General features: G+C 39.1%; 4 protein-coding genes across 4 annotated transcripts; all 4 read right to left on the bottom strand.

The window, feature by feature from the left end:
- Positions 1–1571: 1571 nt before the first annotated feature.
- Positions 1572–1886, bottom strand: LOC140431486 (uncharacterized). The gene has a single exon (XM_072519403.1). The coding sequence runs from the start codon at positions 1884–1886 to the stop codon at positions 1572–1574; it is 315 nt and encodes a 104-aa protein (XP_072375504.1).
- Positions 1887–2949: 1063 nt separating this feature from the next.
- Positions 2950–3982, bottom strand: LOC140431484 (uncharacterized). Its single transcript, XM_072519402.1, has 2 exons — positions 3655–3982; positions 2950–3512 (listed from the first exon to the last, which is right to left on the bottom strand). The coding sequence occupies exons 1-2, from the start codon at positions 3980–3982 to the stop codon at positions 2950–2952; spliced, it is 891 nt and encodes a 296-aa protein (XP_072375503.1).
- Positions 3983–6313: 2331 nt separating this feature from the next.
- LOC140431483 (uncharacterized) lies at positions 6314–9626 on the bottom strand. Its single transcript, XM_072519401.1, has 3 exons — positions 8648–9626; positions 7258–7291; positions 6314–6629 (listed from the first exon to the last, which is right to left on the bottom strand). The coding sequence occupies exons 1-3, from the start codon at positions 9624–9626 to the stop codon at positions 6314–6316; spliced, it is 1329 nt and encodes a 442-aa protein (XP_072375502.1).
- Positions 9627–10144: 518 nt separating this feature from the next.
- LOC140431482 (uncharacterized) lies at positions 10145–12792 on the bottom strand. Its single transcript, XM_072519400.1, has 3 exons — positions 12539–12792; positions 12209–12466; positions 10145–11432 (listed from the first exon to the last, which is right to left on the bottom strand). The coding sequence occupies exons 1-3, from the start codon at positions 12790–12792 to the stop codon at positions 10145–10147; spliced, it is 1800 nt and encodes a 599-aa protein (XP_072375501.1).
- Positions 12793–20134: the final 7342 nt, after the last annotated feature.

Here is a 20134-nt window from a genome sequence, read left to right as displayed (position 1 = left end):
GCATTTCACACATTTTGGGACTACTAGGTAGTCCTTTACATTTATGGCATGAAAGCCAACATAAATTTTGATTTTAATTAATCTTTTTCTTAGGTCTGGTGAAACCTCTGCCACATAGTGGACAGTTGATTTTCCCCGAGGTCCGGTTTTGAATCTTATCTTTATTGATTCATTGAAGTCTTTCTCTGTAATTTCGTCAAAGTTTTGCACTGTTATACTCTCTATGATGTCTTCCTCCTTTTCAGGGAATACCTAATGATTTATTATAAATAAATATACTATGTACAGGACGTCGTCCTTGGTGATGAAAATCCTTGATACTGATCTACCAGTTTTCAGGCCATAAAAATAATTGACTTCTCTACTCCTTATTCTAGAACCATATCTCGATCGTTTTAAATTTTAAGTCGACACTAACGTAATGATTATTATAAATAAACTTGTAAAATATGAAGAATATAGATGCAAAAGTCATTCTCCACTTTTTGTCAAAATGTATTTTTAGTTTAGTTGTTTCGTATTCTCCACATTGAAATACACAATTTTTCAAAGTTTGAGAGAGCAGAACTAACAGTCTCTTATACAAATTAATGAATAAAAATCGCGTTGTTATCCCAAAACTAACATTCACGGCCGTATTAACTTGCAGAACTCACTTTGACCTTTCAGCCTATGATACTTTTTTTACATCTTTAAAGAGAAGAAGGAAAATCTGCATACAGACACCTGTGACTCACACAGGTAGTGTTGGGTTCCTAATACCCTAGCGAAGCTGTGCCAGGGCGAGATGCCCAAGGAATTTAGACCTTTGACATCTCGTCCCGTCACCACTCCGAGACGGTCGGCGTCCAACTAGAAACCTCTCCTCTGTCACACTAGACATCAGGATGGAAGGGCCGGTTAAGGCAAACATCTCTCCTGATGCCCTGCTATCGTTCGATTCCCATTCTTTCTTCGAAAAATTCATCGAGGAAACTACACCCACACGAACCACCAAGGACTTTCAACCCCCTGCCTTAACGAGGCTGCCATCTCGCGTCGTCTGTCTCTCAATTACTCTTATTTCGACCTGCGACATTCCGAACCCCACCAAGGTACTACTCGCTTGTTTTAGAATTCTGTTGCGAGTTCCCTCTCCTCTCGTTCTTTTGAAGAGAGTAGCTCCCTGATAAATTTGTGGATCCGTGTTTACCACCACTCATCCGTCATCATTTTCTCCACCATTTCTCTCACGGAATCAAACATTCTGCAGTTACACTCTCTTACAAACTTCTCTCTTTCATCCGCCCAACGCTCACACTCCAACATCGTGTGTGTCACAGTATCCGAAAAACCACAGTAAAGGCACTGATCGGGCTGAGTCCTCCTAAACCTGAAAAGGTAGCTGCGGAAGCAGCCATGGTCTGTAAGCATTTGCCTTAGATAATAATCCAGCTGCCTATGCCCACAGTCCACCCAGCTTCCAAGGTTCGGGATTAGTGACTTCGTCCACTCCGCCACATCACGTGTTGCTTCCCACTCCTGTTGCCACTGACCAATTGAGACTAATCTCTCGGCCAGTCTTATCTCATTCATTTCTCTCTCTCCAATGTTCCGCCCCTACAACTGTGAATCATTGTCCTTTCACACTCTGAGATAGCGCGTGGAACACAGCCGGTGATAACCCACAGAGCGGCAGCTGACACAGTTCTGTAGGCACATGCTACCCGCAGCAGACTAGTTCTGTCCACGCCTACCATGAACCTCTTGTAAGTTGGTATTTCTACCGCCTCACTCCAGACTGGGGCCGCGTAGAGGACGACAGACTGCACAAAACCGTGGAGCGCCCTTCTCCTTTCGGATTTGGTACCACCGATATTAGGCATTATCCTCCCCAGCGCAGCCATTCTCTGAATAGCTTTGCGGGTCACCCCCTCAAATGTTCCCCCCAACTCCCACCCAGGTGGAGAGTAACTCCCAGATACTTAACGTACTTTTTGGGCGCCACTCTCGCTCCAGCGCACTTAAATTCCACCCTATCTCTCTTTCTGTAGCCTCTGAGTACTACAGCCTCCGTCTTATCCTCCGCGAGAGAAAGATCATGCTTACTCATCCAATCCTCAACTAGGACACACGCACGCGTAATCCGAAGCAAGAGTTCCTCCCTGTCCCGTGCCGCCACCAGCATAGCAAGGTCGTCCGCGAATGCGAAGGGGGTCACACCCTCCTCATATTCGCATTTTAAGACTCCGTCGTATTTTCCACCACAATCTTCCTCTCGGAAAGATAATTAGCGACCACATTCCTCAGATTCCCAGGACAGTTCCTTGCTTCCAAAGAGTCCATTACGTGATCCCATTGCAATGTATTAAAAGCATTTCGGACGTCAAAGAAAATCAGGACGACCCATCGATGATCTGCCCCAATTCCCCGTGCCGCCCGGAGCACATCGATCATCGCATCCACTGTACTTTTACCCTGGCAGAAACCATATTGTCTCGGAGACAGGCCTCCAGACATCACAATCACCTCCTCGATACGCGAACGTAGCATTCTCTCATACAGCTTTCCGATACAAGAAAGAAGGCAAATAGGATGATATTTTCCTGCCTTGAATTTAGGCAGGAGTACGAGCCTCGAGATTTTCCAGAGATCCGGAAAAGTCTGCGCGGCAAGAAGAGCATTCATGTGCTCCAGCAGCCACGTGGGCTCTAAACGGCACAGACGTATAACCGCCTCAGGTGGGACACCATCTAGACCGGGAGCCCTACCAGACTTAAGTGAACTCACCGCTACAGCTAGTTCATTCAAAGTAAAGGGAATCCCACACTCAGCCTCGACGTCTCTCCGCACACCATGCCACACTCCTTGTGGAAACAGTTCGGTGACTATCTCCAGCTTCTGGTCCAATGGCATGTCATATGGAGCACAGGCGTCGAAATGCTTCATTGCGATCTTATACCCTTCACCCTAAATGTCCTCATCCAGCTTGCCACACAGTACTCTCCAGTGCCTTTTCTGCTCGGCTCGGATCCTCCTATCCAACTCCTTCCTCGCACAGTAAGACGTATCCACACGTTCCACCTTTTCCGCGCTCCGACGTATTCTCGCCCTTGTTAAGTGCCGGGGAAGGGCCACGCACTCTCTTAGTTGCTCTATCTCGACACACCACCAGTAAGGCATTCTACCCGTACGCTCAGTCCCAATTTTACTCATATGCATCGCGGCTTTCATAACCTGCTCGAGGCCTTCCACCGAAGGTGTAAGACGTCGAGCCCCATGTACCTCCCATCTAATATTCTTGTCATATACACCCCAATCCACCTGATATCTCCGGCATGTCGACAGGCAAGGTTTGGGTCTACCCCCAACGTCCCCCGTCTTGCCAATCGAGAAGTCAATGAATTGGTGCTCCGTGCCGGTATACTCCGCCAGTACTGCCCAGTCCTTGACACATCGGGCGGTTCCCTGCGTAGCGAGGGTGACGTCGATGTACGATCTGGAATCGCCTCTCACAAAAGTTGACTCCAAACCTGTGTTTAAAACCACTAGATCTAGTGCCCCGATCTATTCCATTAACATTTGAGCCCGAGTGTCAGTGATCGGCGAGCCCCATTCAGCAGATTTTGCGTTGAAGTCGCCGAGCACTACGCACTCGTTACCCAGTCGCCTCACCTCTTCCATAATTGCATTTACCTACCACTATATTCGGTGAAATATAGCAGCAGACCAGATTCAATCTCTCCATTCTCACCGATATATAGCCCATATGCGCGTCAATCCCATACACCCTTAATTTCCGATTACAGATATGCACACCGACGACACCAGCGTCATCCACAAACCAGCCCCGATTCCTGACCAACGTGGGGTTCGGTTCCGCCGCCACGAGCAGATCATATCTCCCCTCAGCGGCGGAAGCCAGGGCGAGATCGTGTGATAGTCTCGCCCTGCCCACATTGGTCTGGAGAATCCTCAGTTCAGCACTGCAATTCGTTACCATGTCGAGAGGAGGATACGCGCCCCTTTAGGTCCCACTCCCGGAGCAACGTCTGGCTTCGTCGACCAGGTATCTGAACCTAGGGCAGTCTCTCGACCCACTCAAATGACCCTTTACATTGCAGTTTTGTCATTGCAGGCACATTGCATGTGCCTTTCTTGTCCACATCTCCAGCATCCCTTGCGCTCTTCTTCCTTACATTCATTCCTGGTATGCCCATAGGCTTGAAACCTATAACATCGCAGGATAGGCACTTTCTCCCTTACAAGGCATGCTACAAAGTCAACCTTCAGTCGTTCCTTTTTCAGCAACACATTCGCAACATTTTCATCGACCTCCACAGTGGCGTTTAAGCTATTTCGTGAAGGCCTGATTCCTAGCACTTCGCATGACGCATTGCTGCCAGCACCACTCTGGATTGCGTCAGCGACGTCCTTGGCTGTCGTAACGCATCCATACCTATCAAGAGAAGTTTTCTCCTCGCTGTACCACCCCTGGTCGTTACTTTCGCAACGCAGGAGGGCATCGAGCCGACAACTTCTCTGACCCTTTCTACCACCTCACTACCAGCCTCCAGCTCAAGGACTGCCCCTTGCTCTTTTGTCTTTCGCACTTTCTTGATAATAATATTACTCCTGTCACACAGGCCCGTCCTGAGCCCCTGTAGAAGTTCGGCATACGTTTTGTCCTTGGTCTTCTCTACAATCACCACTCCATTTTTCACCTTGGGCTTGATCACTCTCGTCTCTTTACCACTCTTTCCAAACACTAAGACCTTGAAACTCCTGTCTTTGAACGCCCGCTGCGCAAGCTTTCTGGACACCTCAGTTCCCAGAGCTGCCGGAGCGGCAAGTTTAACACTCGTTCTCCCACACTTTTCCATTTTCTCCCCAGCGACTTACATACCGACAGGAACTTCACTGCCATAGGATCCTCTCCCTTTCCAACAATGAGCTTGTATATGCACTTTTCCGTGCACACCTGTTGCCCATCCTTCTTCAATACTCCCACCCTCGAGAACATTGTTCCTACTCCTCCGCTGGCGTCACCAATTCCGGCACTCCCGGCAGTTCCGAGTATCTCTCCCGAAGCTTGCCGATCATGGCGGCATCTGCCATGTCCGCGGTTATTGCAACGGCTCCATCGCCAGCGGATTCAAGGAGGCTACCCTCACACATACTTGTCGTCTCGAAGAACCCCTCCGGCCATTCTTGACTGACTAGATCCATGATCTCATTAGCCCTCAGCCAATGAGACTGGAGGGTTACAGTCACGTGTCGCATAGGCTGTTTGTTAGCGGCAGTGTTCGCCTCTCTGCTTAGTTTATTATGAATTAGTTATACACAAGCGAAGTACTTTTTTTAAGTTATTGTCTTTTTTTTTTTTCGATATTTAAAGTAATAAAATACAAAAATAATGGATGTAACTGTACGACCAGTAAACAAAAGTATTGGTGAAACTGTTAGGAAACGAGTGAAGGCACCGGAAAAATAGAAGAGAAGTGAGGCAAAGAAATGCAGGTATTTAACGTAACTTTAATCTCAACTGTGCATTGTTAAATTCAAGATGTCTAGCTTAACTTGAATGTTCAGATAAAAAATAGATAATAGCCAATCTAACCGATATTTATCTTCCGTTATTTTTTTAGATATGCGGCAAAAGGCTTCCCGATATGTGACCACCATAGTGGAGCACTATTACGCAGAACAATATCAGCACAGGATATTAGACGCTTTCTCTCAAAATTTTATTCAACACAGGATAAAATATCGCAAGATAATTTTATCTTAAAATATTTGACTATGCAGCAAATCCAAAGGCGTTCTAAAAATAGTAGGAATACAGTGCAGCAAGCTAGAGCGAAATATTTTATACGAAACAGTGAAAAGAAAAATGTCTCAGTTTACTATACTAAATTTTTGGAGGCCTTAAATCTATCGTAAGTTTAGAGCGAATCACCTAGCCCAAAGGTAATTTACTACTGGTGAAATGCCAAAACAGAGAAAGGGATAGAACTGCTCGCAAGTTTACAGCTAAAAAAGCTAGTGGTATGCGTTTTTTGAATAGCTTGAACTGTAACGAAACACATTATTGTGCAAATAAGATGGCTCGAAAGTATCTCTCAGCTGAACTTAATGTACGGAAACTTTGGCAACATCTCATATTACTTCCGAGGTCCATAACCAGCCTTTAATCACCAGTAGAGGGAATATGAGAATATCAGATCCAAGATGGCGGACAGTTGGATGGCTAGGTATGTGTAGTAGGCTTATGTAATTTAATTGAATCGTAGAGATCTGTCCGAAGCATATTCTCGGTGTACGGTATATTTCGTTATCTAAGCCACATTTGCATATCTGCTTTTCGAGATGTCGAAGATGGAAGTTTATCCTCTCTTTTGTAGTGGTACGGTGCATTATCCAACACAATAACGCTGTTAGATGGTAGATTTAGCAACAGGTTTTCCGTAAGCCACTTGTGATAGTTTTCATAATTTATATCATCGTGGTAGTCTCCAGTTTTAGATTGGGATTTCCATCTCAGATACGAATCATTGACGAATCCGTCCTCATTTCCAAAAGCAAAAATAGGTAATCTTTGTCCTTTTGATACTGGGTTCCTCAAACCGTCGGAACTGTTACCACTCCAACTATATTATTTTAAATAATTCGAGTGCAAGTATGTCTCATCGGTAAAAACAATTGTTCGCTTTTAGCTGCGAAATTGTTTAATTTTTCTAAGATAATCTAGTCTTAATTTCTTATTCTTGTCTTAATTCTAAACTATGAATTTCTTTTCGAAAAGTTTCTCTGCTTCCGGAGTACTGCAATTCTTCCACAATTTTTTGATGCAATCTTTTAATTGTCGGCAGAATTTTATCTGCAATATCTCGGACATGTGATGAGAGGCGAAAGATACAACATCTTGAGACTCATAATTTAAGGAAAGGTAGAGGGTAGGAGAAGCGTAGGAAGAAGACGCGTTTCCTGGTTGAAGAACTTGAGAGAGTGGTTTGGTTGCAGCTCAAGGCAATTGTTCAGAGTATCTGCCTCGAAGGTCAGAATAGCCATGATGATTGCTAACCTTCGTCGCGGAGATGGCACTTAAAGAAGAAGAAGAAGCATTTTCTCCTGAATATGGAAGTTTATATTATAAATCGAGGTAACAAGCCTTCGTCAACTACATCCATTTTTAGTTTGGAAACTCTGTGCTTTTTTGTAGACGGAGAATTGAACAGATTTCTGCTCGTGCAAGCTTTATCTCTTACCCGACCTCACCTGACTATTCGTAGAACTGATCTTAAGCTGATGCCTGAAAGAAAGCAATTTTTATTGAACCAGAAAAAAAGCTGAAAATGTCATAAATATATTCCGTTTATTTTAGTTTTTATAAAAGTAAAATTTTTGTTGTTTAACTATATACCTTGTGGCAACTAAAATGTAAAAAATGCTCTATACAGCAAGTTATGAAATAAAAAAATCTACTTTATGGAAGGTATATTGTAATATAAGATCACGGTGTTGGATTATCTTATGGTAGATAATATTAATTAATGGCGTAGAATGTAAATTATCTTTTGTGTGAGTAAATAGAATTATTTATTAACTTTTTGTACAAACCAATTATTAAAACATGTGAATTTGTGAAATACTAGAAAAACGTGGCGTCTTCTTGGAAATTACTTGATTAATGTCAAATTGTCAATTCCGACTTGATCCCATTAGATTGTGTGATCTTAAACATAAAACGCACAGACATGTGACAGGCTCTATGTTGCCGCACTAAAGTAATTGTCTAAAAATGTCCTAACATACTCCCGGCGTTGAAGTATGCTTCAAAATATAGTAGGAAAAAAGTAAATATTAAAGCAAAGAAAACTTAGTCCCGAGATAAAACACTGCGACACTATTAATCTTCTATTGGCAGTGGAAACAAATGTCGTGTAGATCTGGTGATGAGTCCATTGGAAGTTTTGATTTCAGCTACTCGATTTTCTCCATCTTTACCAGGAAATAATTTAATTATTCTTCCCATAATCCAGCTGCATGGAGGTAGATTGGTATCACGGATGATAACTAAGAATCCGGGTACAATGTTTTTGGAATCTGCTATGTTGGAATCTGCTTAGTCGATTCACTGGGATAGGTAAGAGATTTGGTTCAGGAATGGAGACTAAAGGACGTAATGTCAAAAAGTGGGAAGGAGTTATTGGTTCCAAGTCAGATGGATCTTCTGATTTGGCAAACAATGGTCTCGAATTTAAAATACATTCAATTTGGGTAAGCAAGGTGAGAAATTCCTCATATGTCAAATTTATATTCTTAAGCGTTCTTTTCATATGAAACTTTATTTGTTTCACTGCTGATTCCCATAAACCCCCAAAATTTGGTGGGGAAAAATGCCAAATTATATTTTTTGTTAAAGCAAAATCATTAATTTTATTTTGGTTTTAATATAAAAAGGTTTTGATAAACTTCAACTCTTTACTAGCGGCTCTAAAGGTTGAACCAATGTCAGAGTAAACATTGGTAGGAATTCCTCTTCGTGATAAAAATCTCTTAAAACATGCAAGAAAACATTCAGTTGTCATATCAGTGAGTAATTCCAAGTGTACAGCTTTTGTTACAAAACAAACATATACACAAACATAACATTTTAAAATCTTACTTCCACGACCCTTTTTTTCTTTCAGTGGAAATGGACCTGCATAATCAAGTCCTACATTTTCAAAAGGATAGGCAGGAATAATGCGTTCATTGGGTAAAGGTCCCATTTTTACACAATTGTGAGGAGGTTTCACACGAAAACATTTAACACATTGTCTTACAATTTGCTTTACTAATACCTTGCCAGGAATAGGCCAATATTGTTGTTTAATTAATGACAATAGAAGCTGTGGTCCAGGATGCAAATTACTGACATGATAGTGTGTACAAATTAACTTGGTTAATACATGAAATTTCGGCAATAGGATTGGTGTTTTTACATTTTCTGGCAATGTTGAATGCATAAGTCTACCACCTACTTTAAGTAATCCTTTATCTAATATGGGAGACAATAGAAGCAATCTGGATTTTTTGCTCAATGGTTTATCATTTAACAAACATAAAATTTCATCATGAAAGGATTCCGCCTGCACAAGTTTGATCAATAGCAGAAATGAATCATTGGTTTCATGGACAGTTAAAAATAAGCTTGGGGCTCTTGTCTTATTTTTAATATTTCTGATAAAACGCATTACATATGAAAAAACTCTTTTCATTTTATGCAAATTGGAAATTCTGGTAATAAAATTAGTAATCCAGCTGTTCTGAACAGTGGAATGAAGTGATACTTGAACAGATCGTTTAAGCTCTGGTAATTCAATTACTTCATCAGTTGAATCATTAGACCACAAATCAGGATGTTGTCTTAAAAACTGCGGTCCCTGGAACCACAGTTGTGATTCAAGAAAGGATTCAGGAAAGATTCCACGACTAGCTATATCTGCGGCATTTTCCTTTGTATTGACACAATGCCAACTATCACTACTGGTGAGTGATTGTATTTTTGTTACCCTGTTGGCAACAAATACTTGTAACTGGCTAGGTTCCAGTTTTAGCCAACTTAATACAATTTTTGAGTCAGACCACATGTATATCGGCATATTTAGAATTGATAAACATTTGGCGACCTTGTCAATTAATTGGGAACCTAACAAAGCTGCACACAATTCAAGTTTAGGTATTGTTATTGATTTGATAGGAGCGACCTTTGTTTTTGAACACAGAATGTGAGAATGGTATTTGCTTTCTGGATCTATGCTGCATACATAAATACAACTTGCATAAGCATGCATTGAAGCATCACAAAAGCAATGGATGCTTGTAATTTTATGACCTGATCCAAGTATTGGTCTTGGAACGTGTAATTTATTTAGACATGGTAGTTGATATACAGTTTGGTCCAACTGTTATTTAATTCTGGAGGGATTATTTCATCCCATGGTTTTTGAAGTCGAAATAGATTTTGAATTTTTAGTTTAACAATTAATATGACTGGACTTAACAGACCTAAAGGATCATAAATTTTGGAAATAATAGATACTATTTGGCGTTTAGTAAATAAATGATTGGAATTTTCAGTAAGAGAAATTTTGAAGCAAATAATATCTTGGTGACTCATTCATTGGATTCCAAGAGTTTTAAAACTATCAGAATCTCCTATATTAATAACATTGTTGGAAATATCATTACAATGAACGTTAAGGATGGTTTCAGGATTATTAGAAATCCATTTTCTCAAAATAAATTTTCCAGACTCTAAAATTTTAAAAATATCATTACATCTCATTTGTAACTCTTGTAAATTGTTTGATTCTGTCAACAGATCATCTACATAAAAGTCTTCTAATATGGATTTTGCAGCTAAAGGAAACTGAGATTCATGTTCAAAAGCTAACTGACGCATGCACCTCATTGCCAAGAATGGAGCTGATTTTTGGCCGTAGGTTATAGTAGTTAATTGATACACATCAATATTATCTGTTGGATTGTCTCTCCAGACAATTTGTTGTAGTGGTCTATTCTCTTCATGTACAATTACTTGTTGATACATTTTTGACACGTCTGCAGACACCACATATGTATACTGCCGAAATCTAATGAGCATGTCAAAAATATCATTTTGGATTTTTGGCCCTGTATACTGTAGGTCATTAAGAGACCATCCAGATGTAGTGGGACACGAACCATCATAGACTACTCTTAGTTTTGTGGTAAGACTGGTTTCTTTTAGTACTCCATGGTGGAGTAAAAAATATGATTTTCTAGAAGGATGTAAGCTAACAGTGGGATTAACTTTAACCATATGTCCTAGTTCTTGATATTCCTTAATGAATTGTTTATACAAATCATTAAGTTCCTTATTTCTCGAAAATCTTTTTTCTAGCAACAAAAATCTGCTAATTGCTGTATCTAAGGAGTCTCCTAATAATTCAGGTGAAAACTTAAATGGAAGCTGAACAATAAAGTGTCCATTTTCTGATCTTGTGGTAGTGGTTTCAAATATTTGCTCACAACAAATATCATCTTTTGATGGTGGTATGGGATCTTTGGTTGAATCAATTTCCCAAAATAGTTTTAACTGCTCATCTTCGGCTATAGTTCTAGTGAAATGACACACTGCATGAGTTGTCTCATAGGGGACAGCTCCGTTTACTATCCAACCCAATTTAGTGTTTTGTAAACTTGGCAAACCTTTTCCTAGGTTGATTTTTCCATCACAAAGGAGGTCCCAAAATAGGTGGGCACCAATAATAGCATCAATGCTACCAGATTCATTAAACAAAGGATCAGATAATTGAATATTGCATGGGATATTAAAGTTTTTAATATCAAAACTGGATGAAGGAATTTGATTTGAAATAGCTGGTACAGCATAAAATATGGATGAAATACTAAAATTATTAACTCTGGAACATATTGTAATTTGACATTTTTTGGTAATATTTGATACTGTTTGATTTATACCACTAATGGCTAGGTTAGTAGGAATCATGGACATATTTAATTTTTTACAAAAACTTTCTTTTAGTAAGTTTGTTTCAGCACCACTATCTAAAATTGCTCTACATGGAATTAATTCATGATTATTGGATTTAACATTAAAAACCACTGTTGACAAAAGAACTTGGGTATGGTTAATATTCATTGTTTGTGCAGAAAACTGATGGGTTACCGTTGGTGGCAATTCAACACTTTGTACAGAGTTAATTGATGATGAATCTAATGATGTAGAATTTAAAGCAGTGTCAGTTGAATGTTGCTGACTATTTTCAAAATGTATTAATGAGTTATGTTTGGAATTACATTTTATACATGGTCTTAAAGTACATTCAGCAGCTTTATGTCCATGTCTCAAACAATTATGACACAACTTTAAATTATTGACTTTAGACAATCTATTTTTTGTATCTAATTTTAGGAATTGAATACATGAATATATTAAATGGTTACCTTTACACAAAACGCAAGACTTTCTTTCTGCAACATTAACTTGGAAAACTCTTTTTTGATAGTCACCTCGACTATCACGGTTTGCATGTTTATAATTAAAACCAGAATTATTACTATAATTGTTATTAGGTTTTTGACTATCTAATAAATGCCTCAAATATTTAGGTGATTCTTTTTGAAATTGAAAATGGCTTTAATATGTTTATTGACTAATAATTTTTTATTATCATACCCCATACAGAGTGCATCCCATGCAGTCTGATAATAATTTCCTGAAAATTCAATTTTACTAACAATACGTTTGGCATATCCATCCACAGATTGTCTCAAGAGCTGAAATTTATGAATATCTGGAAGTGTGGTATTTGAATGAACTACACTAGTAAATGTGGCTTTGAATTCCAACCACTGTTCAAAATCACCTTTAAAAACAGGTATTTTCATTTTTGGCATCAAGAGATGATTTAATGAGTCTACATGTGGTGTAGAACTAGGAGGCAATGTATTAATTACTGTATTAGTGTTAATGTAATATTTTAAAAAACTAATTGTTTTAAAATACCTATTTTCAAAAGCATCTCTTTCATCAACTTGTTCTTGTAGTTTATCTTCACTGGTAGCAATCTCAATTTGTAGTTGGATCTGATCAAATTCAACTAACAAATTGCTACCAGAGTCATGTCCTAACTGAACTTCGGATATTTCAAGTTTGCTAGATGGTGTAGCATTTTTTAATACGTTTACAAAGTTCTCTAAACTTGTTAGTTTGGCTTTATAAGAACCTCTGATTCTTATATTGTGGGCTAAGCTACTCATTTTTAAGAATTATGGCAATCTTTCAAAAACCACACTTAAGAATAATAATTAGAAATACCTTGCTAGAATACTAATACTAGCTGATTGATAATCTATGGCGTTATACAATCAAAATATGGAAAAATCTGTTTATGGTAATTTAAATTCAAATACACTGTTTGATCAAATCTTAAAGATAATAGAAATGGAACAAACTCACATGTACTGATGGATTTGGATCCTCTAAATGGTAAATGGGACTGTCTTCGACCTCTGAACAGCTTCTAGTTACAACTATGGATTCTATTTTACTCACAATATCCGGTTAGAAGTGACCAAAATATATTGGATTATCTTATGGGAGATAATATTAATTAATGGCGTGGACTGTAAATTATCTTTTGTGTGAGTAAATAGAATTATTTATTAACTTTTTGTCCAAACCAATTATTAAAACATGTGAATTTGTGAAATACTAGAAAAATGTGGCGTCTTCTTGGAAATTACTTGATTAATGTCAAATTGTCAATTGCCGACTTGATCCCATTAGATTGTGTGATCTTAAACATAAAACGCACAGACATGTGACAGGCTCTATGTTGCCGCACTAAACTAATTGTCTAAAAATGTCCTAACACACGGTACTTTCATACATTAGTTACAGTTATCCATAAAAAGGAACATTTTAAACACCATATAAAGCATAACATTGTAACACGTAGTATAACAAATGAATTGTTAGGAATACCTAACTCTAATAAAAATGTACATGCAAGATTTGCATATTATCTAGCCTCAAAATCTTCCAAATATAAACTATAAAAGCATTCAAATATAAACTATTCATAACTAGATTATAAAAATTTTGAATTAATGATTTTACTTTTATTTAAAACTAAAAATCAATTATTTACGTATTATATACAGTAGAACCTCCGTTATCCGGGGCAATGACGGGTTTGGGGGTGCACGGATAATCGGAAACACCAGATAATGGAAATACATTATTTTATTGACTTAATGTGATAGATAAGAAGGATAATTAAAAAAATGTATCCGAAAAAGTGACTCTGAGATAGCGCGTACGTTTTTCACATATGTATGTACTTACATGTATATATTAAATTATGGTATGTATATACACAAAAATATGTACATATAATAAATAAAATATAGGTGCATATGTATGTACATACGTATGTATCAGTATCTGTATCAGTTATACACCGATCCAGATATTGTGAAATTCGTTAAAGTGCAGAGACTTAGATGGGCTGGACACATTGCTAGGATGTCAGATCACGAATACACGAAGAGATTAACATTTTCACAACCAGAGGGCACAAGAAGCAGAGGACGACCACGAATGAGATGGATTGATGATGTGGAAGAAGACCTACAGATTCTAGGGGTTAGAAGATGGAGGGAAGTTGCCAGGAATCGACAGGAGTGGCGACTTCTTTGTAAGCAGGCCAAGATCCACAACGGATTGTCGAGCCACTTATGATGATGATGTATGTATGTATAATGAATGTACAATACTGTTTTACATACCTAGGTACATATTGAATTTTCATTTAGAGAAAAAATCAGTAATTTTAGTTTGTTTATTAAAAATTTCTTTTCTAATATCAGTTCTGATAGTCCGTAGTAAGAGAATTCTGTTATAATCAGCGTTCTCCTGTTCAAAATAATTTAGTAGAAGTTCTGTTGCCTCCAATGCTTGGTTGGGTTTTATTGTTTTTCTTTCCGTAACGAATAGCGAATTTTCGTTCTCATCACTCGAGTTGTCGTAATCAAACTACGACGAAGTAGATGGCCCATCTTCTCTATGGAGATCTGCTATTTCGTTGTCACTCAATTGTTCAAATCCCTCTTCGCCTCTGTCATTTTCCAGCCAGTTTTTCATGTCATCCCTATCAACATGAATGAAATCGGGGAGAGCTTTGGAACTTTCAAAAAATGATTCTGTTTCCAGTTCTGCTGAGGTTTCTTGTACATCATCTTGTTCCAATATTTTCCCCTATGAAAGTTTCAATGTTTTGGACACAGACTGAAAAGATGGCGTCTTTTATGGTCCACTTTTTTAAAATTTCTTTTATTGAATCTTTGCTGTTATTCTCTTCAAGGAGAAATCTCAGGAATATTTTTTTGTATCTTCTCTTTAAACTGGATATTACCCCTTGATCCATCGGTTGGATCAGGGATGTGCCGTTTGGTGGAAGATAATGAAAAAAAAATTGTCCATCTTCAGTCGTCAAAGTCGACTCAGCTGGGTGGGAAGGAGCATTGTCGAGTAATAAAACAAATCTAAGAGGTAGACTGAACGTACGAATTTATCTTTAAATCACGACGAAAAGATTGTTTGGTTCATCCAAGCTTTGGTGAAGATGGAAGATGGTTGTAATAGTCACGAGGAAAAGTTCAGTTCCTTTGAATGATCGAGGTTTTACCGCTTTTCCAATAACAATTAATTTTAATTTACGATCTCCTTAAGCATTACATGTCATAATTGTAAGCCGTTCTTTGCTAGTTTTGTGACCAGGAGCATATTTTTCGGATTGAGCAGCTAAAGTTTTTGAAGGAAGCATTTGCCAAAAAAAACCCTGATTTATCACCATTATAAATTTGATCGGGAGTTCAATTAAATTTTTCAACTAAAGACTTAAAATTTTCAATAAATAATGTGGTTGAAACATTATCACCGCTAAGACTCTCCCCTTGAATAGCCAACTGTCTGATACCGTGCCTTTTTTTGAATTTTTGTAGCCATCCTTGGGAAGCAGAGAACGGCTCCTCAATTTTCAAGTTTTTAGGAAACCATATAGCCTTTCCACTTACCATTAGTCCCGAAATAGGAACTGCCTCAGCACGTTTTTGAATGAACCATTGGTAGACGGCTTCATTTTTTAAGTCCAAGTCTAAGGCTAAGTCTTTTAATGAAGATTTTTTCATTGTTTTCTGAGGACACATTGTTTGCACCGCTGATGAGACGAAGTCGGAAATGTCTTTTTTCTTCTTTAAAATATAAGCGAACAGTTTGCTCGCCAATACTTAATTCACTGGCCAATTTTTTCACCCTTTTCAACACGTTTAATGATGTTTAATTTCTGTTCAAGCGTTAAAACTACACGTTTTCTTTTCTGTGACATTTCGTAAGATGTAACTTAAATGGAGACTAAAGCACAACTGAATTGTTTTCGTTCTGTAGGCAACAGGCCTGACCGAGTTTCTGAGAAAGTCGTTAAACATGTTTGTTCCTAGAAGGTTTGAATAGGTCGATGTTGACGAAACCCATTCGTAGTAAACCACTTGCCGTGTTTTTCTATTTATTTTATCTCATTATTTACTTACTTGAGTAACAATTACGTACATATTTAACTGTTAAAAATAAAAAAAAAAATTTCGTATTCATTGTTTTCATAATAAACATTATACATACATATAAAATATATTGCGTATAAAACATTTAAAAAAATAAATACATAAATAAAAAATAACAAAAATAAAAAATTTGTTTTTGTCACCCGGGTTAATTGGAACCCCAGTTAATAGAACCCCGGATAATGGGGATCCTACTGTAAATATCTAAATTTATATATATATATATATATATATATATATATATATATATATATATATATTATATTGTTGTGAATTTATTAATTGTTATGTCTTTAATTTATAATGTCTTTATCAAAAGGTTCTTATCTAAATTTATTAAAAAGCACAATAACTTATATTAATTTATTTATCACTAAAAATACATAATTTATTTAAAAGCGAGCGTAACAATAAATATCGCGGGCGCAAATCTTCTTTATTAACTGTCCTCTTCCAAATAAAATGTCCTGTTATATACTCAGTACCGTTAGACTCGAAAAGTCTAAAACCTTCTTGAGTAGACAACGGCGAAACGGTAAAGGCAAACTGGATTTCCTTCGCATCGGTTCGACCTTATTCTGGAAGGTCGTTCAGGTAAAATAGAAGCCTCTCGTAAAATCTAAAACATATTAGAATTAGTCATCATATATTTTACAGTTATTTTTAGGCCAGGATATTTATCGTAACATTGCCCCCCTCTTAAAAGATGGTTCCTCCTGGAACCTTGTCGGGACTGGAACCGGAACTGTATGCTGGTATCGGCAACTGGACCCTCTTTTACAAACTTCCAGTTGTATAAAAATGACAAGGGACGGTTTTCTCTCCGCACCAGTAACTATGCGGATTGCAACAGACTAACACCTGGACTTCGGTGTCTTTGAAGATCTCCTCCACCATATTTCGGATAACCCTCCAATCTAATTGGCGGCACTCCAACTTTGGCATGGCTAACTTTTGCACGTCGGACTCTAGTACGTGCTCTCTCAATTGAAGTAAGGCTTCCCATACATCTCGGTAGGTAGGTTGGTCACGGGCAGTGTCTTTTGTTACCAGGTAGAAAAGGTAACGTGATGCATCTTGGAGTTTCAAGGTTTTACCGGGAGCTGGCACTTGGCATTGAAGTTCTGCAACTCGACCAAACTTCCTTCGAAAGACGGATGCCAACCCTGGTGCGTCTTTGATACTGGCCGGGATGGTGAGGGCCAGCGAGTAGTCATCGGGGAGCGCGAGTAGATCTTGCTTTTCTTCAGTGGTAACACCATGTCTCGCTTTACCGGTACCTCCATAGGCACCCATGAATTCCTCAAACGTGAGGTCAGACACGTCTTGGACTTGGTTTACTTCCACTTCTTTATCTACGTCGTGGTCACCTTCGAAAGACGCCAGCCGGTTATGGTGTACTATCATCGGCTTTCCCCTCGGAATCTTGCTTATTTGGTAGATGACATCGTTGATCTTCTCCATAATTACGTATGGGCCTTCCCAAAACTGCTGCAATTTGGGAGAACAACCTTTTCGCTTCTTGGGATTATAGAGCCAGACCTTGTCGTTCTTCTTAAAGCAACCCTTTTCGGCTTGTGTATCGTACCGTTTCTTCATTCGGTCGCTAGCGATCTGAAGGTGGGAACGGACCAACTCATGTACATCGTCCATTCTTCTTCGTAACTCGGTCACATAATCTTCACCTGCTACATCTTCTCCAGGTCGACACCCAAATTCTAGATCACAAGGTAGTCGCATTTCGCGTCCGAATAGGACTCTGGCTGGTGTCTGGCCTGTTGATTCGTTAACAGCAGATCTGTAGGCCATTGTGAAGAACGGAAGGTATTGGTCCCAGTCTCGCTGATGATCGGACACCATCTTTGTCAAATACTTGCCGACTGTCCTATTCATCCGTTCTACCATACCATCAGATTGCGGATGATATGCTGTAGTTCTTGTTTTCTTCATGCCTAGTCTATCACATATTCCTTGGAATATATCGCTTTCGAAGTTCCTGCCTTGGTCACTATGTATCTCCAAAGGCACTCCAAATCGGCTGATATATTCTTGGATCAACTTATCTGCAACGGTGGCGGCCTTCTGGTCTGGAAGTGCGTAAATCTCGACCCACTTAGTAAAGTAATCCATTACTACCAACATGTACTTGCCTCCATTTTCACTTTCTGGAAATGGCCCAGCGATATCCAAAGCTATTCTTTCAAACGGGCTTCCAACATTATATTGTCTCATAGGAGCTCTCCTTTTTCGGTAAGGCCCGTTACTCGTAGCACAAATAGTACATTTCTTACACCAGTCTTTTACGTCGTCGGAACTGTTCATCCAATAAAACCGTTCCCGAATTCGCTGAAGGGTTTTCTTTACACCAAAATGCCCTCCCGATGGACTGTCGTGTAACTGACGAAGTACTTAGGCTATTCTGCTCTTTGGGATCACCAACTGTCTTCTCTTCTCTGAACCGTCATCATTTTTCAGGACTCGTTTGAGCAAGCCATCTTCGATAATAAATGAGTCCCACTGGGCCCAATACGTCTTAACTACTGAGCATAGGTTTGATATTTCCTGCCAAGGTGGTCGACGGTTTTCCTCTTTCCATTTTTGGATTTTCTGTATAACTGGATCTCTCTCTTGTTCTTCCCTTATCTTAGTAGGCGTCCAGTCGTCGTTGACAATCGTCGTTCTTAGCACTGCTGCTTCCTTGGATTCCGTTTTGTTGCAGTGGGAACACTCTGCTGGGCATGGCCTTCTGGAAAGAGAATCAGCGTTTCTATGGCTAACTCCGGCCCGGTGCTCAATCTTAAAATCGTATTCTTGGAGTCGTTCGATCCACCTGGCTATCTGACCCTCTGGATTCTTAAACTGCATCAACCACTTAAGGGCGGCATGGTCGGTTCGGATTAGAAACTTTCTGCCATAGAGGTATTGATAGAAGTGCTCTACTGATTTAACTACTGCTAGAAGTTCTCTTCTCGTGACGCAATAATTCCACTCAGGTTTTGAAAGAACTTTACTAAAATATCCGAGGACTCGTTCCTGTCCTCCTTGAATCTGAGACAGCACTCCTCCAATTCCCACATTACTTGCATCCGTATCTAAGATGAACTCTCCTTCTGGCAGTGGATACCCTAAAATTGGTGCTGTTATTAGATGTTTTTTTAAGGTCTCAAAGGCATTTTGGCAGTCTGTATCCCAGCGGTATTCTCTTGCTTCCTCTGTAAGTCGCGTTAATGGCTTAGCGATATCTGCAAACTTCTTAATAAACCTCCGGTAGTAAGTACATAGTCCAAGAAAACTTCTCACTTGATGTTTGTCAGTTGGTTTTGGCCATTCCTTAATGGAATCGATTTTTCCCTTATCCACGGCCACTCCTTCTTTACTGACTATATGACCCAGATAATTGACTTTACCTTGAAATAGCTGGCACTTCTTGGGGTTTAGCATCAATTGGGCAGCTTTAAGTAGATTAAAAACGTTTTCTAAATTCCTCAAATGATCTTCGAATGTCTCCCCCAAGACGATTATGTCATCTAAATAAACCAGGCATGTTTTCCAAGATAACCCTCTCAACACATTTTCCATAAGCCTCTCAAATGTCGTAGGAGCATTACAAAGTCCAAATGGCATAACGTTGAATTGCCACAATCCAGATCCTGTGGTGAAGGCTGTCTTTTCTTTATCGACTGGGTCCATTTCTACCTGCCAGTATCCAGACTTCAAATCTAAAGTAGAAAACAATTTACTTCCAGCCAATGTGTCCAATGTGTCATCGATCCGAGGCAGAGGATAACTATCTTTCTTGGTAACGTTGTTCAGCAAACGGTAATCCACACAGAACCTCGTCGTCCCGTCTTTCTTCATTTCCTGAACAATCGTTTCAGCTTCCTCTCTTTTCGCCTGTGGTAATCGTCGAGCTGTTTGACGAATTGGCTTAGCATTACCAGTATCAATTTTATGCTTAACAACGGTAGTTCTTCCCGTC

The sequence above is a fragment of the Diabrotica undecimpunctata genome, unplaced genomic scaffold (assembly GCF_040954645.1).
Source record: "Diabrotica undecimpunctata isolate CICGRU unplaced genomic scaffold, icDiaUnde3 ctg00000752.1, whole genome shotgun sequence".
Classification (NCBI taxonomy): Eukaryota; Metazoa; Arthropoda; class Insecta; order Coleoptera; family Chrysomelidae; genus Diabrotica; species Diabrotica undecimpunctata.
This window is presented reverse-complemented; position numbering and strand designations above follow the sequence as displayed.